The sequence below is a fragment of the Lepeophtheirus salmonis genome, chromosome 3, assembly GCF_016086655.4.
Source record: "Lepeophtheirus salmonis chromosome 3, UVic_Lsal_1.4, whole genome shotgun sequence".
Classification (NCBI taxonomy): domain Eukaryota; kingdom Metazoa; phylum Arthropoda; class Copepoda; order Siphonostomatoida; family Caligidae; genus Lepeophtheirus; species Lepeophtheirus salmonis.
The window spans coordinates 19834038-19856609 of record NC_052133.2 but is presented as its reverse complement, the minus strand read 5'-3'; the positions used below and the strand labels follow the sequence as shown (position 1 = coordinate 19856609).

At 27.5% G+C, this 22572-nt stretch overlaps 1 protein-coding gene across 1 annotated transcript in view; it reads left to right on the top strand.

Moving 5' to 3' along the window:
• Window positions 1-22572, top strand: part of hig (hikaru genki) — a 76761-nt gene that overhangs the window by 6586 nt on the left and 47603 nt on the right. Inside the window, exon 2 of the mRNA XM_040707811.2 lies at window positions 12149-12532. Coding sequence (XP_040563745.2) covers window positions 12149-12532 — 384 coding nt within the window. The remainder of the gene's footprint in view (window positions 1-12148; window positions 12533-22572) is intronic.

Here is a 22572-nt window from a genome sequence, read left to right as displayed (position 1 = left end):
TACCACCAGGCTGACATAATATTAAAAAAATATTCCAAGCCTCTTGCCACTTCTAGCAATTCTCTGAGACCTGCGTAGACTCTTGTTTGGGGATAAAAGAAAGTTTCCTATAAAGCAACTCTTTTCCCGATATCATATATACAATACGTATTTGTCTACACGCACGATATATGTGTTAACCTGTATTAAAACTAACGCATCAACCAATGTACCTTTTTCATACATTTGACACTTTAAAGTTATGTGTTTATTAATATATATATATTACAAAAATTGAATTATCAAAATTTCCAAAATATTTATGTATTTCATTTGTAGGAAGTTCTTTTATACAGAATGGATTTTTTTACATATATTATAAGGCCTATATCACTGTCTAATTATAGATAGTCATATCTATATAAGAATATGTTCCATAAATTAAATCTTTTAGCAATATTAGGTTTATTCATTAGGTTGAAATGGATATCGAACAGATTCTTAATGATCACAAAGCCAATGAATGACCTTCAGAAAAAAGGCCCAAATATTATAAAGTTTGCATTTTTTAGCTTTTAATAGTGTCTTACCTTTTTTTAGCAAATATACTTGTTTGATTAAGATATAATAATTAGAAATATTCATATCATTGCTTCAAAAATTTACTATTTATTACTAAGAAATGGATGATAGTTTCAAAATTCGTCTAAATTTAATTACTTTATTGGCTATCTGTACATAATGTATAAAAATATGATCTTTTGTTTTATTTAATATGTACACTATTTGAAGGCCAGATTTCAAAATTTATTTTCAATTGATATTAGTCAAAAAATCATTCTCCACTTTCAAAAGCCCTAATATGGGATTTTTGAGTTTTTGTCACCTTGTCCAAAAATGCATCACTAAAATTGCACAGATTTGCAATATTACACATTGTACCTAAAGAAGGTTAAACTTCTTTCGACAAAAGCTTGGTTTTTATCAGCTTCACCCTAATGCACATATATATTTTAAAGAAGCAAAAAAATACATTCCCCTGTTGAAAAAAAAATTATTTCTTTAAAATTACAAGGTTGCTTTTTAAAGAAGAAAAATTTAGTTTTAACCTTAAAGAGAAGCAAATTCTTTGATAAAACTAAGAGTAACTGTAAAAGTTTTTTAAATGTGATATTTAAGTAATTATTTTAGAAAAAAAAGAAAAGTCTTTTGATTAAAATTATCTTTGTACCAAAAATTTCAAAATGACTACCTAGCAATGATGGTAAAAACAAATTGGTTTTCTGGTATGAAAATATATCCTTTGTTAAAAAAATGTTTAAACTTATTCTTGAAGAACTTTTTAGCAACATCTACCCATAAAAGAGTGATTCTCAATCTGTGGGGTGTTCCCATGAGTTAAAATGGAGTCGCACCTTTGTCATGGGTGTACTAACTATTTATTTTTAAAATCATTTCTCATTTTTTATTTTTTTTTCAAAGGAAGGAAATTATGCGAAATAAATTGTTTATTGTTTGGTGGAAAGAATATGTCACGTTAGTTAGTTTTGTGGTTCCAAAATTTAATTATTCTTACAGCATTGTTCATCAATCCAATGATATTTTCTAAGGGTTTTTTATGGAGTAACTTAATTTTTCCTTTCTTTTATATATAAATAAAGTTACAAATATTAGCTCTTTTCTGAAAAACTATTAATATGCTTTAGTCCTGCAAAAACATTAGAAAGTTGTAGTTTTTAAGTTTATGTATATATTGGAATATACTTTTTTGAATTATCAATCATTGCCGGACAATTTCCTAAGTACTCTATAAATATACTAACTGCAAAAACAAACCTATTTTTTATACGTAAATGACGTTTAATTATAACACAAAAAGGTCAAGGTTTTGGACTATTTTTTTTCTTTGTAATTATCAGATATAGCCAAAATGAACTTGTCATTATGTCACGCAAAACATTGCAATTAAATGTTAAATAGTAAACGAATTTAATAACTATTATGTATGGACGTATTTTGATATTAACTAAAGTATTTTGATAATTATCCTTATTGCTATGAATTTTGTGCTCACAGTTGTGTGGTGTATATACAATTGTAAGCTATTTTATATTAAACTTTTTCTTCCGAAATGAAACGTAGAGTAATAAAATTCTAATAGCACTGACATAGGTATGAGTATTCAAATATATAAATGTAAATGATTGCAAAATAAAAATAAAAAAATGAAATTTACAGGACTCAATAAATTACTTAGATGTACATTTAAAAGAATTTGAATATTTTTTTTTATTTGTACAGTAAAAGTATATAGAGGAAAATAATTGTTCTTTTGAATTAGGCATACAATATTCTATTTATGGAGTTCACACTCCGTACTATTAGTCTCAAAAGTTCGTAGGCTGATACAAAGATGGCGCCACTAGTATTTAATCACTGAAGACCATGGCAAAATTGCTTGGATATGTCTACAAATGGTTTCCCTATCCATCGTACTATACTTGTTTCTGAATGCAAACATCTAAAAAGTAATCTGTGGAAAAAATTCAGAGGTAATGAAGAGGTAATCGCCGATACTGAGGCCTATTTTGAGACTATTGAAAAATCTTGCTATAAAAAGGGCATTGGAAAATGGTATGACCTCTATAATTTTTATAACTACATTGAATTAATAAATCGAATCAGTCTTGAAGACCCCGTTTACCAACTCAAAGGAGAAATAAATGAGATATCGCCTTGCAATGTCTTCAATCTTCAAAAAAAAAAAACTAGATAAATGAGGCTGATAAATTATGTTTATCTTGTAAGGAGCAGATATAATCATCTTTCCATTTATTATTTAAATGTGGAAGAGTTGAACGTATGACGAAGTTTATGGGAAATATACATATATATATAATAAGGTCTAGAAAGTCAGGAGAAAGATTTATTTTGGCTATACTCCCCACAACTCTGGTCTACCTAAATGTGGACTCTGTAATAAAAAATATTTCGTAAATAATATATCTGATCGAAAACAGGCTCGGTCATAAAAAAACATGACGTTAATGACTTTATAAATAGAAAATTTAGAATTTTATAGTCCTTAAAAAAAAATTACTCAGGGGATACAATTATTGTAATAAACAAAACAACGAATTTCGTCACATAAATGTGTTAAACTAATTAACAAACGACCTTTTCAGCCAGCCTGTTAATTATGAAATATAAGATATATATGAATTAAAACAATCGTCTAATGAGTTATAAAAAGATTCAAAATTATCTATTGTTTTCATATTATTGGAACAATAATTAATTTGAATGCATTAAATACAAAAGAAAGCATTGATTTAAAATTAAAACATGAACAACTCCTATGTATTTTTGTCAGTGGTTGATTTGTAAACTTATCCCTTTAATAATTGTTGTAATCGTTGATTTATTTAACTCAAATGATATTTAGTTAGGCCGTGAGTATTGTTGTTATTATTTGAATAATTGCCCAATAGATGGGAATAATTGCCCAACAGATATAATAATTTCCTTTATTGATTAGTTCATAGCTAATCCCGGACCTTTTTCATTTCTCTTTTTTTGGAGGAATGGGTTGAGAGAGGGAATTAAAGTTACGATGTAGTATTTATTCTCTATTTTTGAACTTTGTTATAAATGCAATAGTACATAACATTTATTTTAATATACACCATGAAAATATGATATAACTCAAAATATTTGGTCAAGTAAAAAGTTCTGAGCGTTTTTCGCTAGATTTATTTAGTGAGCAATATCTCACGATTAATACATTGCATTCAAAATAGCTTAGTGTATGCTTAAAGGTTAAACGTACACCTAATAAAAGTTTATTACCAGCTAAGTGTGCGATGAAACCAGTTGTGCGTTACAACGTTCCAAAATGAAAATAAAAAAATGAAAATTCGATACATTGTTCAGTATCACTACGACCAAGGTTAAAAGGTTTTTGTACCCAATACAGTATTTGTAAGAGCAAAACCGTGTTTCCAAAGATTCAATTCTGGTAATATGGATGTCAAATATGTCAATAAAATAATAGAAATCATCGCGTTGAACTTGGGTGGGATCACTTATTTCATTGCCCAGGAACTGAAGATTAGCCAAAAACCTGTATGGAACCATATAAATCAGATGACTATAGCTTATACAATTTATTGTCCAAATAAAGTGAGAAAAAAATAATAACTTTTTACTTAACCACTTATATTATACAATTTCAATGATTATATGACAGTATACTTCCTGGTCCATTTTCTAACAGATACTGGAATGAATAAATAAAACAAACAGGATTACTTTTATAATTCATTGTCCACATAAGTGAAAGGTGCATATATTAAGCTTGATGTCAAGTCACTAGTTTATTTGAATTAAAAAATCCGGTTAGCATTTAAGAAACTGTTGACAATTAAATCGTCGATTTTAAAATGTCAGTGGAGTAGAGTTTGAAAATTAACAAATAATTATCAGACGTGTTTGATATTTGAAAAGTGAGAAATAAAAACATTGCCAGTCTTATGAAGGATCTTTCAGTAAAACCATTCAAAATATTAGTTTATCAAATTTGAAGACTCGAGTCAATTCTATTTATAAAAAAAAAGTTTTTCTTAAACCTCAGTTACATCTTTAGTATTTAGTCAACCCATTATTAAAATTGATATTTTATATACTTTATTTTTATTATTATATTTTTTACCTGTGAATTCTTAATCTAAAATAGTAATTAGAGAAGAGAATATTACAATTTGTCATATTTATATACTATTTCTGAATTATCATGAAACAGTGCATATTTTATAAAGGTAGAATAAGACATAACTGTCCATTCTTCCGTTCCTCTTTTTCATATTCATCGTTGGGGAAAAATTTATAACAACCCTGTCAAAAAAAAGCATTGAAACCTCGATAATTAATTCCAAAAGTGGCTAATAACTCAGAAATTAATCATTTATTATCCCCCAAAATATTGGATACTAGAAAAATATGAAAGGTTAAGAATTTACATTCAAGTTTAGTAAAACACACGATACTGAATTTTTGTTTTAGCCTCTGGGTTGAATAAACATCTCAGGGAAGTAACAAACGATTAGAATAGGAAGGTTTCATATATAACTTAAATTATGCATTCGATTAAATAAAAAGTTGGAATTATTTTTGTTAGTTTGAATCGATTTTCCAGTAAAGAAAATATCGTAAGAAATATATAAATTATACAAAAAACACTCAATCTTTAAAAAAGGTAATGTCAACATTTTTTTTTAAAGGATTTCATTTGTAGGTTAACTAATGCTTTGGTTTTTTGATTATTTCTAAAATAAAATAAATTCTTTTGAAGCGTGAATAGTTTAGACTTGATTGCTAAATCTAATATATATATTTAAAACAGAGCTAAATATTGAACAACGACTGATCAAGATGATTGTATCATTATTTATCAATAATTTATTACTTATGGTTAGATGTAAAATTGTATGTTTGGATTGTGGAAAGCCATAATTATCAATTTATACATATTATGTTCGCAATTTGTTGGCTTTTCTTTTGGATAAATTGATAAATAATAATTTGAAGCAAGACACATTTTATTGCTCAATTATAGGATGTACATTCATATGTCTAAACTGATTGTCACAACAGTGCTATGAACAACTTTTTGATTGAAATTGAATTAATATTATGAGGAACACAGTTGGTTCTTTTGACTCTAATCCTCAAGATATTTTTCCGTATATCGTTTAGCTCCATAGGCAAAAAATACTTGCTCATCTATGATTTTGAAGGTATATTTCCAATTAATTATTTTCTCAACACTAAAATAATGTAAATGCATTTTAAACAGGAAAATAAATAAAGGAGTGAAATCATTTATAGAGGGGTTCATACTTCCTCGTTAAGATGATCTTCTTCTTTGAACTCTTTATGACAGGTGTTACTAGCAAATTAAAAAGGAAAGTTCTTGGTTAAAATAATTTATAGACAGCAGCTTAAATGAATGACCGCTTTTCAGTAGATCTATGGGCTTTATTCATTCATCCATTTTACAAACCATATTAATTATTTTAATTTGGCTCAAAAAATGTCTTGTATTAGTAGACCTTGTACCTATTTTGACGGCTACAAAAATAAAGTGCACCCGTCTTTTCTTCAAATTAAACTACATATTATTATTTTTGCCGTACAATCGGTAAAAATATGAAGTTCTGGGTCTAGTTTTCTACATTTTGAGGAACATAACTTTTATTCCTGGCGATTCTCCGATAAAGTAGTTTCACAATAAAGACTGGCTGTGGATATGAGTTTGTATATTCCAACACACTCCATTCTTTACGTTCTTTAAAGACATAAATATAATTAAAATCCTATCCTTTCATCCTCTTTTCCTCCAGCCGGAACAATGTATCTAAAAAGAAGAAGACACAATTAAGTTCTTAATTTGTAAATGATTCTTCTAAAGTTGATTTTTTAAGGAACTGGAGGTAATGGGGATCCTCATCTTATTAACTTTCGGTACTTGGTTTGCCATGTATTTATTAGGATCCTTGTCTTTTAGTCGTACCAACAGATGATGATTGTTCAGAGTATTGTTCCAAATTGCCTTTTTTTCTACAGCTGCTCTTTTTGCAGATCCTACACTCTTTATTCCTCTTCTACAAAAATGGGGAGATCTTCATCCTCAGTTTTTCCAATCATATATAAATAAGTTCCTTCCAAAATAACTCAAGATTGAACGTTGCAGTGAATAAATATTGAAGTTACTCTCTGTTACTTCCCTGGAGTGTTTATTTACCCCAGAGAATGAAATATCCTTTTAATATCTTATCTGTATCCTTTACTTTTGCTGCTACGTAAATTCTTAATTTATCATATACTTACTGCATCTAGTTTTTTTTATTACACTATATTAGATTTATTTCAAAAACATTTACTAATAAATTATGGAATTAAGTATCGAAGTTTTAATCAATATTTTTGTATGCGTTCTTATTATTTATCTACTACAACAATCTACATGAAAAATGGGGAAAAGATTTAAATTTGTCATATTTGATTGTATTTTTTATTAAATTTAGGAATTGCCTATTCCATGATTTTCTTCCACTACTATTTTAAAATATTAATTCTCAGCTATAAAATATAATGATAGTGCTCACTGATGTTTGAAGTATCATATCTAATAAGAGTACAAATTATTTTGTTTTTCTATATATTGATTTTACTGTTTGGATGACTGGACACACAAGAAAAGTACTTTTGTAGTATTTGAAGATAAGTAACGCAAGGTTCAATGGAAAAAAAAAATCGTATATGGGTATTTAGAAAAATGATGGCAAAGTAGATTTTTAATTTAATTACATTCAATGGAGTCAAATTCAAAATTATCTTAGATTTTTTACGTCTTTTTTGAAAGGATACTCAAATATATATTTATTTTTCTATTCTAAAAGTAAACTTTATGATTAGTTTACATTCAAATCAAACTACAACATATTTTAACGCATATGAATATTTTTTCATTTTCAATTTTTTTCAGACAATCTTATTTTTTTTACAAAAAAAAAATAATAGAATTTATCTAGCTTTCTATTTTTTGACGAGTTTCTTTATGTTTTATATATATACCCTATGCACTAGTGGGTATATATTCTACCTAAGTGTATTTACCTATATAATATAGAAGAAAAAAAAATCTTTTATAAAAATATTAATGCATCAATGAGATTTTTTTTTTTATGTAGATATATTGTTAACTACTTGAGTGGATAATATTTCCTTTTTTCAAATTAAATGTTCAAATAAAAAGAGATTTGTAGCAATAAGAAGGTGTTTTCAACTATACATTGGTAATATTATAATTTTGAACAAATATTAATCATAATGAAGCTGGTGCCCCAAAACTACATATCATAGTTTTATAACACTTTTTGGTTTTTTTCAATAACCCAGCACAACAAGTTATATCGTGTCTAGTCATGTGTAATTTCTTATTTAGGATTGAAGACTGCAGTCCCGTCTAGTTCCCCCTCGGTCCGGTCAAATTCAGTTCTTCATATCAGTCCTAAAAACTTATACAGACAGGTCCTTGATGACGTCACTCCACTTTATTTCTTTTTTTATATTTTCTAGTACTGACAGTCCGAAGGACCGTCACACTGAAAGACTGATCCCAAGGACTAATAGGTACGGTCCTAAGACTGGACTTGACCGAATAATTAAAGAGTCACACAACAATAATTGTGGTTTTTTTTTAAATGATTTTTACTTTAGTATATGCTAGGATTTGTATCAATAAACACACCTTGATCAATGCTCAACATTTTATCACATCTATTTCTTCATCAAAACGTGTTTTTTTTTTTAATATTGTGATTCTTAGCAAATTTGATCATTATACAGGATGCAGCTTCATAATTTTTTTTGTATAATGCATGCAAAACTGACTGTAGAACTAATAGCAAGGTTGGCATGGTTTCATTCTAGTGGCGAGACTCTATTTTTTTTTCTCTAGAAAATACAGGCAGTTGCTATTATGCGTTGGAGTAGTGAGGAACGTTCGTTTGCCGTCAAAAATAAGTCTTGCCAAAAAAATGGTTTTACATAATATTTAAAAAAAAAATAAACTAACTGCAATTTACCCCCTTATTGGTGTAATTTATGAAAGTCAGTGAATTGACTTTGCTTTAAATGTACATCAAACTTTTTTTTTCTATTCCTTTTTATAATTTGAATTTTGAAAAATTTATTGAGCTGAAATTACTCCATGGATAATTATTCTAAAGACTTAAAACTGATGCTATCAGATCTGGTGGCATGTAAGAATTCTAAATTAGTGCAGTTTGCTCAAATTAAGCAATTTGTTTTAAAGACATCTGCAGAATCGAAAATTAATAATTTATTGAAGAATGAATCATCTGCAATTATCAAAAAATACCTTTTTTTATTATATTCTATATAATTTAAAAAAAAAATTAAATTATTGTTCATATACAAGTTTTTTAATGAGGAAAAAAATCAAAAAAATACCCGGATATGGCTTATTTATTGTATGGAAAATGGGCGATATCACCTACCTAATATGAATTTCAAAAACCTTTAATTTAAATGTGTACTATCATTATGTAATAAAAATTTAGTTTTTCTGATTTAAAAAAATTGTAGAATTGCCTATAGAAATAATATAATTTATGTCGCTTCACCGTGTATTTCATTTGAATCTAATACTTTTTTTGGAATCGCCGCAGCTCAGAGACAACGTGCTTGGTAGAAGTTATTCTCCTGAATTCAGTGTGTGTACGTTACCGCCCAGGCGATTCCTAGAAATAGAAATATACTTTAATTACATGGATTTCCCGAAAATATTCCTTGTTGAGATGGATTAAATGTAATACTATAATGTTTACTTATACTTAATCAGTGCAACCCCATCTAACCAATTAAAGGAACATTAAAAAATAGTAAATAAAGTATCAGAATTTGTTAAAAGGTTTGTCATCATTATCTTCCGTTTTCTATAACGATCTTTTTTTTATTTCAGTATCCAAGATCAATTATAAATCAATCATTAGATTTTCTTACAATTAATAATGGGGAATAACTTTTACAAAGTAAATATTAAATAAATCAAGGATTTATCTTGAATGAAAAGCAAAAAAGTGTGCAGATAAAATTACACACGTTTAAAAAGCTAAGATTTAAAAACACCACAGAAAAGTGACAAACGGTAAATTTACCAAACATTATTGATTTATATTTATATTTTTTTTGTCAACCCGTTCTTTAAAAAAAATACGAATTTATAAGACTGTTTATACTATATTTACGACTGTGTCTTTGTAAGGGCGAACCTGTCTCCAGAGAACAGTTCTTTGTTCTTCATTTAAACATGATATGTGCTGTGATAAAGAACTTATATGCACCCTCTCATGTGTAAGAATCTGGGTCAAGAGAATGATCTCATTTCCTTCCTTTGAGTTTTTTCATCCTTATTATTGCACTCAAAATAATTGGAGAATATTCTTTAAAAAAAAACTCCATTATTTTTTGGTTGGATTGTTCATATTCAATATTATCTTCGTACGTAGGAATGATTGAGAAATAAAAACACACATTGTAACTATGAGATTCTGAGTATAATACATACATATGTATTGTTTGATTCCCCTACTTTCCTATTCTAAAGGTTTTTGGCATCTGACAGATTTTTCATTATTTATCCAATACATTTTTTTCCTTTGTAAAGGTAGACCATGAGTTCAAGTTATGTACTTGTTATAAATCACAATTGACAGGGTAGTAATTTATTTTTATGTACTATGTAGTTTGAGCCTAACTTGGGATTTTTTGGGTCTTTTATATACTTACTTATTAAAGAAACGACTCTCATTGACATTCTGAATTGGTTCGTGATCATTACATCATATTATGATCATTTTGGACTATATTGTTTGATAAATATGGTGTCTGCTATATTTGTAGAAGGTTTTTTAAGGGAGACTCAATACAGCAAAGTTTTTTATCGAAATTTATTTGGGAGGGCTTTTGTTCAGCTTGCATCGTTTCAGCGAGATTTTAATAATCTATATTATAATGGCAAGGGAAGAGAAAAAAAGTTTTTTTCTTTTTCTAAAGTAGTTATATATACAAAATTCAAAATTTTGAAGATAAAACAGTGTTTTAAAAGTTTTGATGAACTTTTGATATAATTGATTTTTTCCATAGTAAAAAATCGCGGAGCACAGCAACAGAGTCTATACTTTGTATACGTATGTCAAAAACAAATCGACAGTTGTGGACATGTGTACCAACATAATAATAAAAAAAGTAGAATTAGAAAATAACGGCTTCTTTAAAATCAGACCTTGTATACATGATAGCTTAAAAAAAACACCGTTTTTACAATTTAAAAAATAATTCCGTATGCCTATTTAATATATATAGATATTCATTGAATTTAAAAATAAAGTTTGTAGTACCTTCATTATTTATATAAAACTCAAAATATGACACCTTCCCAGCTACGTATTGTTTGAGACGAAGGCAAAAACTCCAACTCCATTCTCGTACCACAGAGTCCTTGAGTGCATTGATATTTAAGTGACAGACTTGGCAAACGCTCCTCTCGGGCACATTCCCAAAAAACTAAAGGGTTTAGGTATGGTGATGAGGGGGTCACATCTCCTCTGCCCAAATATTTTCCAATGGTGGTTTAGAGCAAAACCTATGGGTTTTTTGGAGGTGTGACAAGGATTTGAAAAACCGATAGCCAATTGTATCTTCATTTTTTTTTTTGTTTTCTTCTTGCCAACCATATCCCTCAATTTGGATAATTTGTGTCAATCCAGTGCTTGACAACGTCTTGGAGCACGTTGATGTAGGTATTTGAGTCCATTCTTGGCCCATTGATAGAAAAATAGTGGGGCGGCATGACTTTACATCTGACTAGATGACACCTACAATATACAAGCATAAATGAGGCTTGTAACTAGATTCGGGTGACTCCTTCCACTTCCTTCTTTTACCCAGCAATCGATTTGTTGTTCTTCTTGTCGTAAGAGGGAGCCACAGTATAAAATCTTCTTGACGAAGAGTAAGATTAACCCTCATCAGCGTAGAGTAAACCAAACTTTCACGTGTCACACATCTTTTGAAAGCTGAGTGATCTAAATATTCCATTGATGTCATTAACTGAAAAGGTTTTTCTAAATAATTATTACCCATATTCAAAAAAGATATTATTAATGAAATACTCACAATTTCTTTTTAATAAAACTTTGACGTAAAAAAGGGATAACTATGAATATTTGTTGAATAACTTCTAAAATATTATATAATACCACAAAAAAATGGAGTTTTCAATGAAAGAGAAGCAAATCTTTGGGAGGAACAAGAATACATACACACATAAAAAAAGAGATTTACAAGGACACAAGGAGGGTAACGAAGGGTAAATGAAAGTGAAAAAAAGATTTAATAATGCTGATAGTATAATATATTATATCACATTTCTCTCCTTATAAATATAATTCATTAGTTTAGAGCTATTCTATGTGCATGCAATATATATATATATGTGTACACATTACACATATTGTATTTCATTGACAAATAACTAAAAGAATTTTCCAAAGACTAATAAAATCCTTTATATTTTTTACAGATGATGATGGTCTTCAAGCCTCACTTGCAGATGATCCTCTTATAGAGTCATCTGGGAACATACTCAATGACAATTCATCCTCTACCTACTATGGTTTTGATGTTTTAGATGAAGAGGAAGATGAATTTTTTGGACGGCAAAAAGTCGTCAATTCCTCTCCTTCTCCCGAACCCAACCAATTTCGGCCCTGTCCTTCTCCAAATGTAACTTTCAATGGGAGCATTTCCCATCCATCGGAATGGGCAGCCTCAGATAAGTCAGGTACACCTGTAAGGGACGTGGAGTTTGAAGTACAAGTAGGACCTTTTCCAAAAGACTTGCAAAAATGTAAATTAACGTGTCAAGATGGACATTGGATTGGACCGCTTTGCCGTAAGTCTAATGGTAAGTAATTGTTTTGGTGTTAAGTGTTGTTATTTCTGTGTTTTGGAGGCAAATATCAATTTTTTAGGGATTGAAAAACCGGTAACCAATTGTATCGTTGATTTTTTTTTTCCTCATTATAGAAAACTATTTAAATCCCAGTTGAACGAATGGAAAAATCCCAACCATAGTCATTTCGGGAATTGCATAATTCTTCTCTTAACTATAGCAAAACAGATCCTCAATAGAAATTTTGTAAAAAACTATACCTCAGAATGTTTTTCATAGAGTTTTTAAATTGTTGACTCAAAATTATTTTATTAATGACCTGTAGTTCGGTTGTGATTCCAATATTTTCGTAAAATTTCCACTAACAAAATAAGTACAGTACTATTTGAAACTATTTCACAAATTCGTTAAGAACAATTCACAAACAGAACTTTTGTTTAAGATATATGATATTTCAAAAGTTTGAATGACTTTTTTTCTATAAAATATTTTTGTTTTGGGCTCTTATATAAGAGAAAATTTTATATTTTATTATAATAAAATGTATTTGGTATTTAATAGTTTTGAGCTATCAAATTTTCAAATATAGGAAGTTAATTGATAATAACACGTTTTATAAAAAATCCATCCGTGAAGTATTTTTTCAGGCAAAATGACTTAATAGTTGTATCTAATTACAAGATAGTATACAATGAAATTTTGTGCAGGACATGCTACTTCTATGATGAAAACATCTGTTATGTAATTGTTTCAAAAATCCTATTATTATGCGTTAAAAAAACTTTCTTATACAAAAGTAACATGTATTATTAAAAATTGACAGTGTAGTGTCATTATACCTAACAACACTTATGTTCTGTGTTCTCGTCCATAATGCTATTTCGATGCTAATTTCTTCAGTGCAGTCTAGAAACAGTCCTTAAATATAAATTCATAACAAAAATACACTGCAATGATGTCAAGAGGGGCTTAATCTTTTTTATAAAAGGACTAAACGTACTGAACTAGGCTACAGTCCTCGTCCAAGATAAAAACTTACGCAACACTATTTTTCACATAAAGTTTTATGAAAGTTAGGTTGTTTTTTTCTACAGTAAATAGTCATAAATAATTAAAAATCATGAAACTTATGACAGTTAAATATGACGTCACATGATTTCCCATAAATTATGAATGTATTTTTTTTCGCAAAGTCATCATGGGTTCTTCAAAAGTTGTTCTTTATTTATATAAAAGTTTGAGACTCTTGTGCAAATAATACTTTTTTATTTCATCGAAAAGACAAAGAAATAATAAATAAATGTCATTTGTATGATATTAATATTTAATTATTTTTTTATCAAAAAAATTCTCAAATTATTAATCAATACATAGACACTAGTCTGAAATATATTTTAAAGAATTTATTAGAAATGATTTATATATGAATGTTTGTGTTGGACGTGTTTAAATATCCCAACAAAAATATTTAAGATAGGATTTGATGGAAAAGTAACAAAAAGGTAAATTAAATTGATTGTGAGGATCAAAAATATAAACAAACATAACACTATTAGCAATGGCAAATCAAGTTTAGTTTTTCAATGAATAAATAATTATAAACTTTTTATCTCTTTTAAAAAAAAATGTTGTTGAAATTTGACTATAAAACGAAATTAAATAATATTTTTAAGTAATTAAATAATATACTTATAATATAAATTATAAATTCAGTAAAATACCGATTTAACTAAAACTTTCTAAAATAGGGATATCCCCCTAAATTTGCTCACCAATATATCAGTAAGGTTTCAATGGAAAAAATATCTCCTGATTCACCTGCATCAAAAGTAAATATTCAAACGTAACAAAAAAAAAAAAATAGATTACTCTACCTAAACATAAAAAGAAAATATGTTGAAATACTGTGAAACAAATTTCAAATATAGTAATATGATTTTTGGTGACATATTATTTTTATCATTGTAAATATTTTTGTACTCATTTTTATGTTATACATAATAATGATTTTTTGCAAATGTATCCCTTTGCAAAAAATCACTATTAATCTTAATATAATCTATATTATTTGCAATTTGATAACACGTATTAAATAACAACTGAACTACATATTTTAGTGAATGATTCAATTACATATATACGAGTTTATATATGTTATATATATCATTACATTATAACCAACTTTACTTTTTTATCAAAAATCCTCTAAAGTATCTTCATTCATCAATAACAAAGAATTATTTTTCACTCGAACCAAAGGAAATGATAAATTAGTCACGTCATAATACTTTATTAATGATTACTCATTACTCAAAATCTAATGTATATATGTTGTATAACCAGACAAAGTTTTTTTGAATATAATGTGTCTTAGTGTATAGTAAGTTTTTGATTACAGTGATCCCTTTTATCAACGGTTTATACAGAACAAGACCTTCTGTGCATAATTAAAAAACCCACTATCAATACTAATAAATGACTCAGTGGGTACATTTAAGTTATTCATTTATATTGTTTCTATCATGGAATGGTGAAGAAATCATCTTAAAAACTGTATAAACAAATATACAAGGTTTTTCTGATATATGTTTGTTTCTTTTTATTTAATTCACCTCCACTCATAACTAAATGTTCATCACTAACCAAAATAAAAAAAAGATGTTACATTGATGTTGAAGTGAAGAACATCAAAGAAGAGCTAAGTTAACAAGAGCCTTTCCACTCTTTAACACATCAAAATGTGCCTTCTCTTGAAGTATTATAATATTCTTTTGACACTTAGAGTCTTTGGTATAGGTGAGTTGGTTAGCAAATATTAAGAAACTTCAGCTATTTTGTGAACCATTGATAAAAACTATCGCCTAAACCTGTTGTACGTAATAAAAATACGACGTTGAATCGTGAATAATCACTAATGAGTGTTAAAACTGAAAATGAGTATTTAAACAATTATTGAGTTTAATAATAAAGCAAAATTTGAAATATTTTATGCATATAAATTTAGAAGCTTAGCTTAAGAGATTAGCTCAAATATAATTTTAAGCTTGCTAGAACAAAATGAGAGATAAATATAAAATTTAATATTTACGAAGACATATTAATTCAATTGTACAGTGGGTTACGATCAATCTTCTTCGTACCATATCCTAATACAAAATAATAATAAAAAAAATTATTATAAAATTAGTTTAATACAATTCGATAGCAATATTTTTCCCATTTTACTTCCAATAATAAACAATTTTTGCAAGTGCGAAACAAGTTATAGAATTATTTAAACTTTTTAAGTTGCAATATTTACTTTTTATTTTTCTGAATCCTTGATATTAATTAAATATGATTTTTCTAAAAAAAATATTAGGAAAGCACAAGTTTTGTCCATTTTCCCGGAAGATAAATTGACTTTTACTCTATGTCAGTTATCAAAGAATATATTTAGTGGAAAAAAAAATGTTGAGAACAATTAATATAAATTTAATGGTCTAACTGATTATTAGTTGGCCTTCTTGAAGAAGTAACCCAAGGGAGGAAAAAATACAATTATCTTAAAACATTAGTCATGTCTATTCAGTAATTCCACAATTAATTAATTAATTACGATGTCTTCGTTCACTATATTCCCTTTTAATTGATCTAAACTCCAAATTGGTTGCCCAATGGGGAATTTGGGACATTTGGTGTAAGGAATTTATTTATATATACATCTTTTAAAAGAAGGTATTTTCTAAATAAAAACACATCAATTTCATATAAGAATTTTATATTTGTAAAAAAAACCACTAAATAATTGGCTATTACTTAAAAGTAGTCGTAAAATTTAAGACCCAATAATCTGAAATGGAATGGCTATATTTAGATTCTAAATTGAAGTATTTCCTACCTATATCTTTTCTAAATATAGAATAGCGTGTGTGTTTATTTCATTCCTCTCCTTAGTGTTTTCCGCTGGTCTAATAAAACGTCATGACAGTCAAGCTTCCCTTCTCCCCAAAATACATCCAGCTGTTAAGGTTATCATGTCAATTTTAATTTTATTTTTACATAACCACTCTTAATATTCTATGTCATTTGTTAATTATATGTTAATCGTTGTGATATAAACATCTTCTTCCTCTAAGAAGGATTAAATAACTTTGGGGTTTTATATAAAAAAATTTATTTTAAATCATAGTAAAATTATAATTAATTTAATTATAATATTCTGCCTACACTAAGACCACAATAAGTGTTGAAAGATTTTACTGCCTATACTAGACTATATTTTTCTCTCCCTGTTAGTACAATGAGAAACTGATGCAAAGAAAAGTACTTTAAATCAATACTACATTATGACTCACTCCCACTTTCCCATTCCGCTCTACAAAAGTTGTATCCTTAAACTTATATCGGTCTGAAAGCAGGAGTCTTTGAACTATCATATTCATTCACGAAATTTTTATTGTATTCAGAAAATAGCTTTTTATTTACAAATAAGATGTTTATGTTTTTGGAGTATTTCTCTTGTGGTTCCAGAAGGAAAACATTAAATATGGTTTACCAGGAGTGAACGTAACTTCTACACAAAAAAGTTTTTGTGGTTATTTTGTATAAAAGTATTTATTCTTAAATATTTGGCTTACCATGTTTCACTAATGGCGTCATACGAAGAGTATTTTGTCTCTTAAATATACATATAAAAATACTCAAATACTATTTATTTAAATCCCTTTATAAGAAGTGGTTAAAAAAAGGTATCAATTAGTATCATGACTGGAGAAGTATAAATGTGCTCTAGAAGACCTTAAAACATATGAAAGTTGAGATCCTGCATAATATTTCTTCATCATTCATTTTCCCAGCCATTGGATATATTACCCTTCGCTTTTCCTAGCAGGAAGGCTATGACAGCCACGTTCATAGCCTTAAATCGACAACAACTATACTACGAGTGCATTCCATGGCTATCACATCCTTTTTAATGATATCAAGAAAAGATGTTCCTTTTTACTCAATGATTGAGTTTAAATATCATTACATAATATATATTTTTTAAATAACAATATCACTTTTTTAGAAGTTAAGTTCTACTCCTGATATCTTTATTTTTTGATACAGCAGTCCTGGTCTATATAATACACACAACACATTAAGAAATCGAATACACTTACCTAGTGGTGTTAAGCTTCTATTCATGTTTTTTCTTTTTTTGTTAAACACCTAAATTTATTTATGTTCAATAAATATTATAAAAAAATCATCCAACAATAGTTAACATTTCAACTACTAAAAATGTGTATATGATCACTATTAAAAAATTATAATGAAATACAAAAAAAAGTTTAATACACAAATTTCAACACTTTACTATTGCATTATTTTCTGTTGTTCCCTCTTTTCATTGGGCAGAAGAGTTACATTTCTAGTTTTTTATATATGTTTAATAAGTATTCCATTCTGATTAAAACTTTTCATCATTGATATTGATTTCTTCACCATCTTTTCCAACCTTCGAGGTATTTTCTTTTTATTAGTTCTTGTCGTGTACATGACTGACTGTATTTTTGCTATCAATGTTTATATTTTGAACTTTTGTTGCTGACTTGACGCCGTTGACAATAGTCAATCAACCATCGTGATTCTGCAATTTTATTGTTTTTTTACCCTTTCCTCCACTCTTTTTATTAATTACCGTACGCACAGATAAAGGAAGAAGAGATCCTTTGAATTTTCAATCGCCAAGCGACAGAAAGTGTAGCATTTATTTTCCACTGCTGATTTGTTAGTATAGAGTTAGGTTATTGCCCTCCCATATGGGAACGGCTTTTTTTCATAAGAAGTAAAAGGTGTCCCCAAATATGTGTTAGAATCCCCATTATTACATAAAATCCCTTGTCTAATACAGCACTTCTTAACAATTGATGCAACACTGTATAACCTCGGAGCTTTTATTTAGGTCATTGTGCCAAGTAGAAAAAATAATGTAGTTGGTAGGTAGATGAAGCTTCCATCTTAAGATTATGTCTGAATGTCCCTAAAGGATAATTGTATACTGATTCACATATCTATTAAATTAATGGGTCCAAGTTTTAAGATGCTTTGAAGAAACCACCGCCCTACTCACTATTCAAAAGATCTTAATCTGTGATAATGAAATCACCTTTTTTTTAATAAAAGCTTAAACTACTTTTTTTTGTACTAACATTTTCTAATACAAATAAACTTTGGAACTAATTACACTATGCAACAAAATTCAGATTTTAGTCCTACCACCGACTAAAACCCACATTTTTTATTGTTATTTAAGCCATAGAACACAAAAGGTATATTCATAAATTTATATTGCAGTAGGTTTAGCCTTTAAAAACAATTTATTAGATTTTTAGAGTACACTTTCGATTTAAAGCTATATTTTGAAATGATATAATTGTTTAGTTGAAAATAAGAGGAAATAACAATTAATAATAAACATTGTAACATTAAAAAGATAAATTATTTATTAAGTTGTCTTTAGTGCAGTTCCTACAACATGGGTTGAACCATACAAAAATCAAAGTAAAATGAAGGGTCTTATTTTGAAATCTTTTACAGCCGTAATATAAAGTTTATAATATTAATACAATTTACAGATTTATTTGATTCAACATTTTACTGGATTTTCGTATAAATTGACATGTTTTCTTGGAACATAGTAGTTCAAGACACCTTTATTAGTAATTTGTCCTTTGAATGGTGAAATATTTTTTAATCAATTGTTATTGTACACAAGTTACACATTACTGAAACCATCTATTGGAAAAATAATGGATTTAGATGTATATGAATACTGTCATATTTATTGAGTAAAATATTTTTACCATTTTAATTGATATTTATGATTGCAAAATGGATGAAATAGTTCGAAAAGTGATACTTAATGTAAATTATGGAATTAATATAATTGTTCAAATGTTTATCTTAAATAATTAAATATGCTTTATTTTTTAAGTTTATTTTATATCCAGTTTGCTAACTGCGTTATAAAAGGGATTTTCAATAACGGAGAATTAAGAAGTATCATGCACTTTGTGGACCCTTGTTCAGTTTCCCCTGCCTGACCACATAATCCAGGTCTGACTGTATTAATAAAATTTTATTGGATACAAATTGACTGTATACAAATTTATGTTAGTTTTTTACAGTAACAGCTATGTAATGATTGAAAAATATCAAAATATTATTTTCATATTGAGTAAAAAGGTTTTTCTCTACAAAAATTATTCTCTATTAAATAACTCAATTATTATTTCGGCTCATTTTTGGGAATTATAAATATTTTTTAGATAAATATATGGGTCGAAGTAATCTCAATAAATTTCCTCATAGAAATTCTATTGAAATGAAAATAGGTATTTTACATACATACATAAACATATTAAGTATAATTATTCATGCATTTTCAAAATGGTTATATACCTTTTATTCTTTTCAATGTATATAATATATATATATATATTTCTATTCATGGTTTGGAAAAAAAGAAACCCTTTGGTAGAGGACAAAAGATGATTTTTTTAATCAAAAAAATGCATATATGGTTATAATCAAAGCTTCATATTTTTATGATAATTAATAACGTTTTGTAATGGTAGAGTTATACGAATATACGTAGATATATTTAATTTTCTTAACCAACTTTCATCATTTTCAGTTGAATATAACAAAATGAAGAATCATCTTAATTAATTAAATACTTACGGATCAGTGGTAGATTTTTTGTACTACTTATTGAGTAGTACGTATGACTAGATTTGTATGAAATATTACTTTATACAGGAATGCTAAAAAACAAAACAAACAAAAAATTAACTTGCTAACCCGGACAATTTGAAAAATATTTTGAAGGAAAACAGCTTAGCTGTCATGAGATTTTATTAGAAAGAAAATTTAAAAAAATACACACTGTATCTAGCAAGGACATAGTCAAGAATGACTCTGATGCCGATCCTCAATTCTACCATGATTCAATCGAGAAATTTATTCATAATCCTCAGCATATCTTCAATGATGAAAAAATAAAGGGGTCTGAATATTTAATTTTGCTCTAGACACCACTTCAAATCTAAATTTGAATTCCTAAAAATACTAAATAATGGCACGATAAATAGAATTGTATGAAATATTACCTGGCGTATATATAGATGAAAAAAATCTGAAAAATGACATAGTAAGTCAGAAGATTTGAAGAATGATTAGTAAGATAACGGCTTAGCCCTCATGACGTTACATTCGATAAGTTGCGATCAGCTGTAAGAGAAAAGAAATAAACACAAACCCAACTCCATATCTATCATAGACATGTGTTATTATATATTCATCTCTGAGCTTAACAAGGACTTACATTTATAACTCTCGAGCAAAACCCTCTTTCAATACCACAAAAACACTAGTTATTACTTTAAACTTAGATTTTCTTTATTCAAGAATAAAATAATAATTATAATAGCTGTGGAAAATGAATTCCTAGCATCTAACTTTTGGGTCTCTTTTCAAAACTATGGTAATAAGTATGTATAGAGTTGTATAAAATATGACCTGTTGATATTTCAATAAAATGGTAGGGTAATTTTAAAAGTTTGAAGAATATTTCGAAGGAAAGCAGTTTAGCTGTGAAGAAGTTTTATTACATCAGCTGCAAACTGCTGTGAGTGAAAGAAAACAAACAAAAATCCGTCTGTCAGATAATAGATAAAATGGTGGTTTAGTTTTTTTACTTATTTGTTTTTTTTATCCTGTGACACCACCTTGCAAATAAAATTTATATTTTTTGTTCATACTCTAATAGAATGAAAAAGATTAATTATGCAAAGATTAGAAAAGATGCTTATATTACAAGAAAATACTATAAAGGAAAATCATTTATATTCTGAACGTACCTGAAACAGGGACATCTTCCGGAGAAAAAGTTTTATTGTAGCCTAGAAAATATTCACAAGTAAACAGAAACGCTTTATTACATCCTTTGATAGCAACATTACAAATTTACATTTCCTACTGAAATAAAAACTTTCATTATTTTTCTTACTATGACTCTTCTCTGGAATTATATGGTTATTTTAGTCAAATAATATAAATAAAAAAAGTGTTAAATATATTAGAAAGAACAATTTTAGTCTAGTTTAAAAACCATTCTAAAGCCTCATCAAATATAAAAATCCAAGTAAAGTTAACTAGCCACCTTAAAAAAATATAAACACATATTTATTGAATATAAATATAGTTTAAATGAACTACAGCCTTACTATTGTAAAAATAAAACTTTATATTTTTTTTGAAAGACTATCATTTTTCAAAAATAATTTTTTTCCATTTTGAATCAGAAAACAAAAGGAATAAAGATAAAAATTCATAAAACGTATAACTAAAAAATGTAAGAGAGGTCAGTAAAAATTACAACAGGTTTATTAAGGTGAATATAAAATAAGCTACAGCCACCAAATTTATATTTAATTGCTTAGTTGTTTAGCCATAATAGGGCTTCAAAATATATCACTGGAAAGGATTTATATTATAATCTACTACAATAAATTGAGATTTAATAATTGAACATCATGAAAAGTCCAACTCAAATTCGATTTTTAACTGTTGCAACTGTCTCTGGTTATGGGGATAGTTGCCAAATTTGACGAATTGCAAACAAATACTATTTTTGAAAAAAAATATTGCCTATTTTTTACTTTAAGTAGACTTAAACTATCGCAAAACTATGTAGCCTTAAAGTTTAACTAGTCTAAATCGAATCCACTTGGAGTTAATGAATATAAAAACAGTGTTGAACTGTCCCTAATCTTCCATAACTTTCTAATGATTATTACAAACGTATACCATTTTTTTTTTTATTGGTTCATATATTGAAAAAATATTAATCATAATATTGATTTATTGAATTGAAAAAACTATAAAGTATTTTTTCAATTAAATTCTTGGAATATTTTGAAAAATTATTATTAAGAGGAAATTTAAGTTATTTAAAATACCTAATAACATATTATTGAATGGCAAATTATTGTATGAAAGGAATATTTAATATTCTTTAT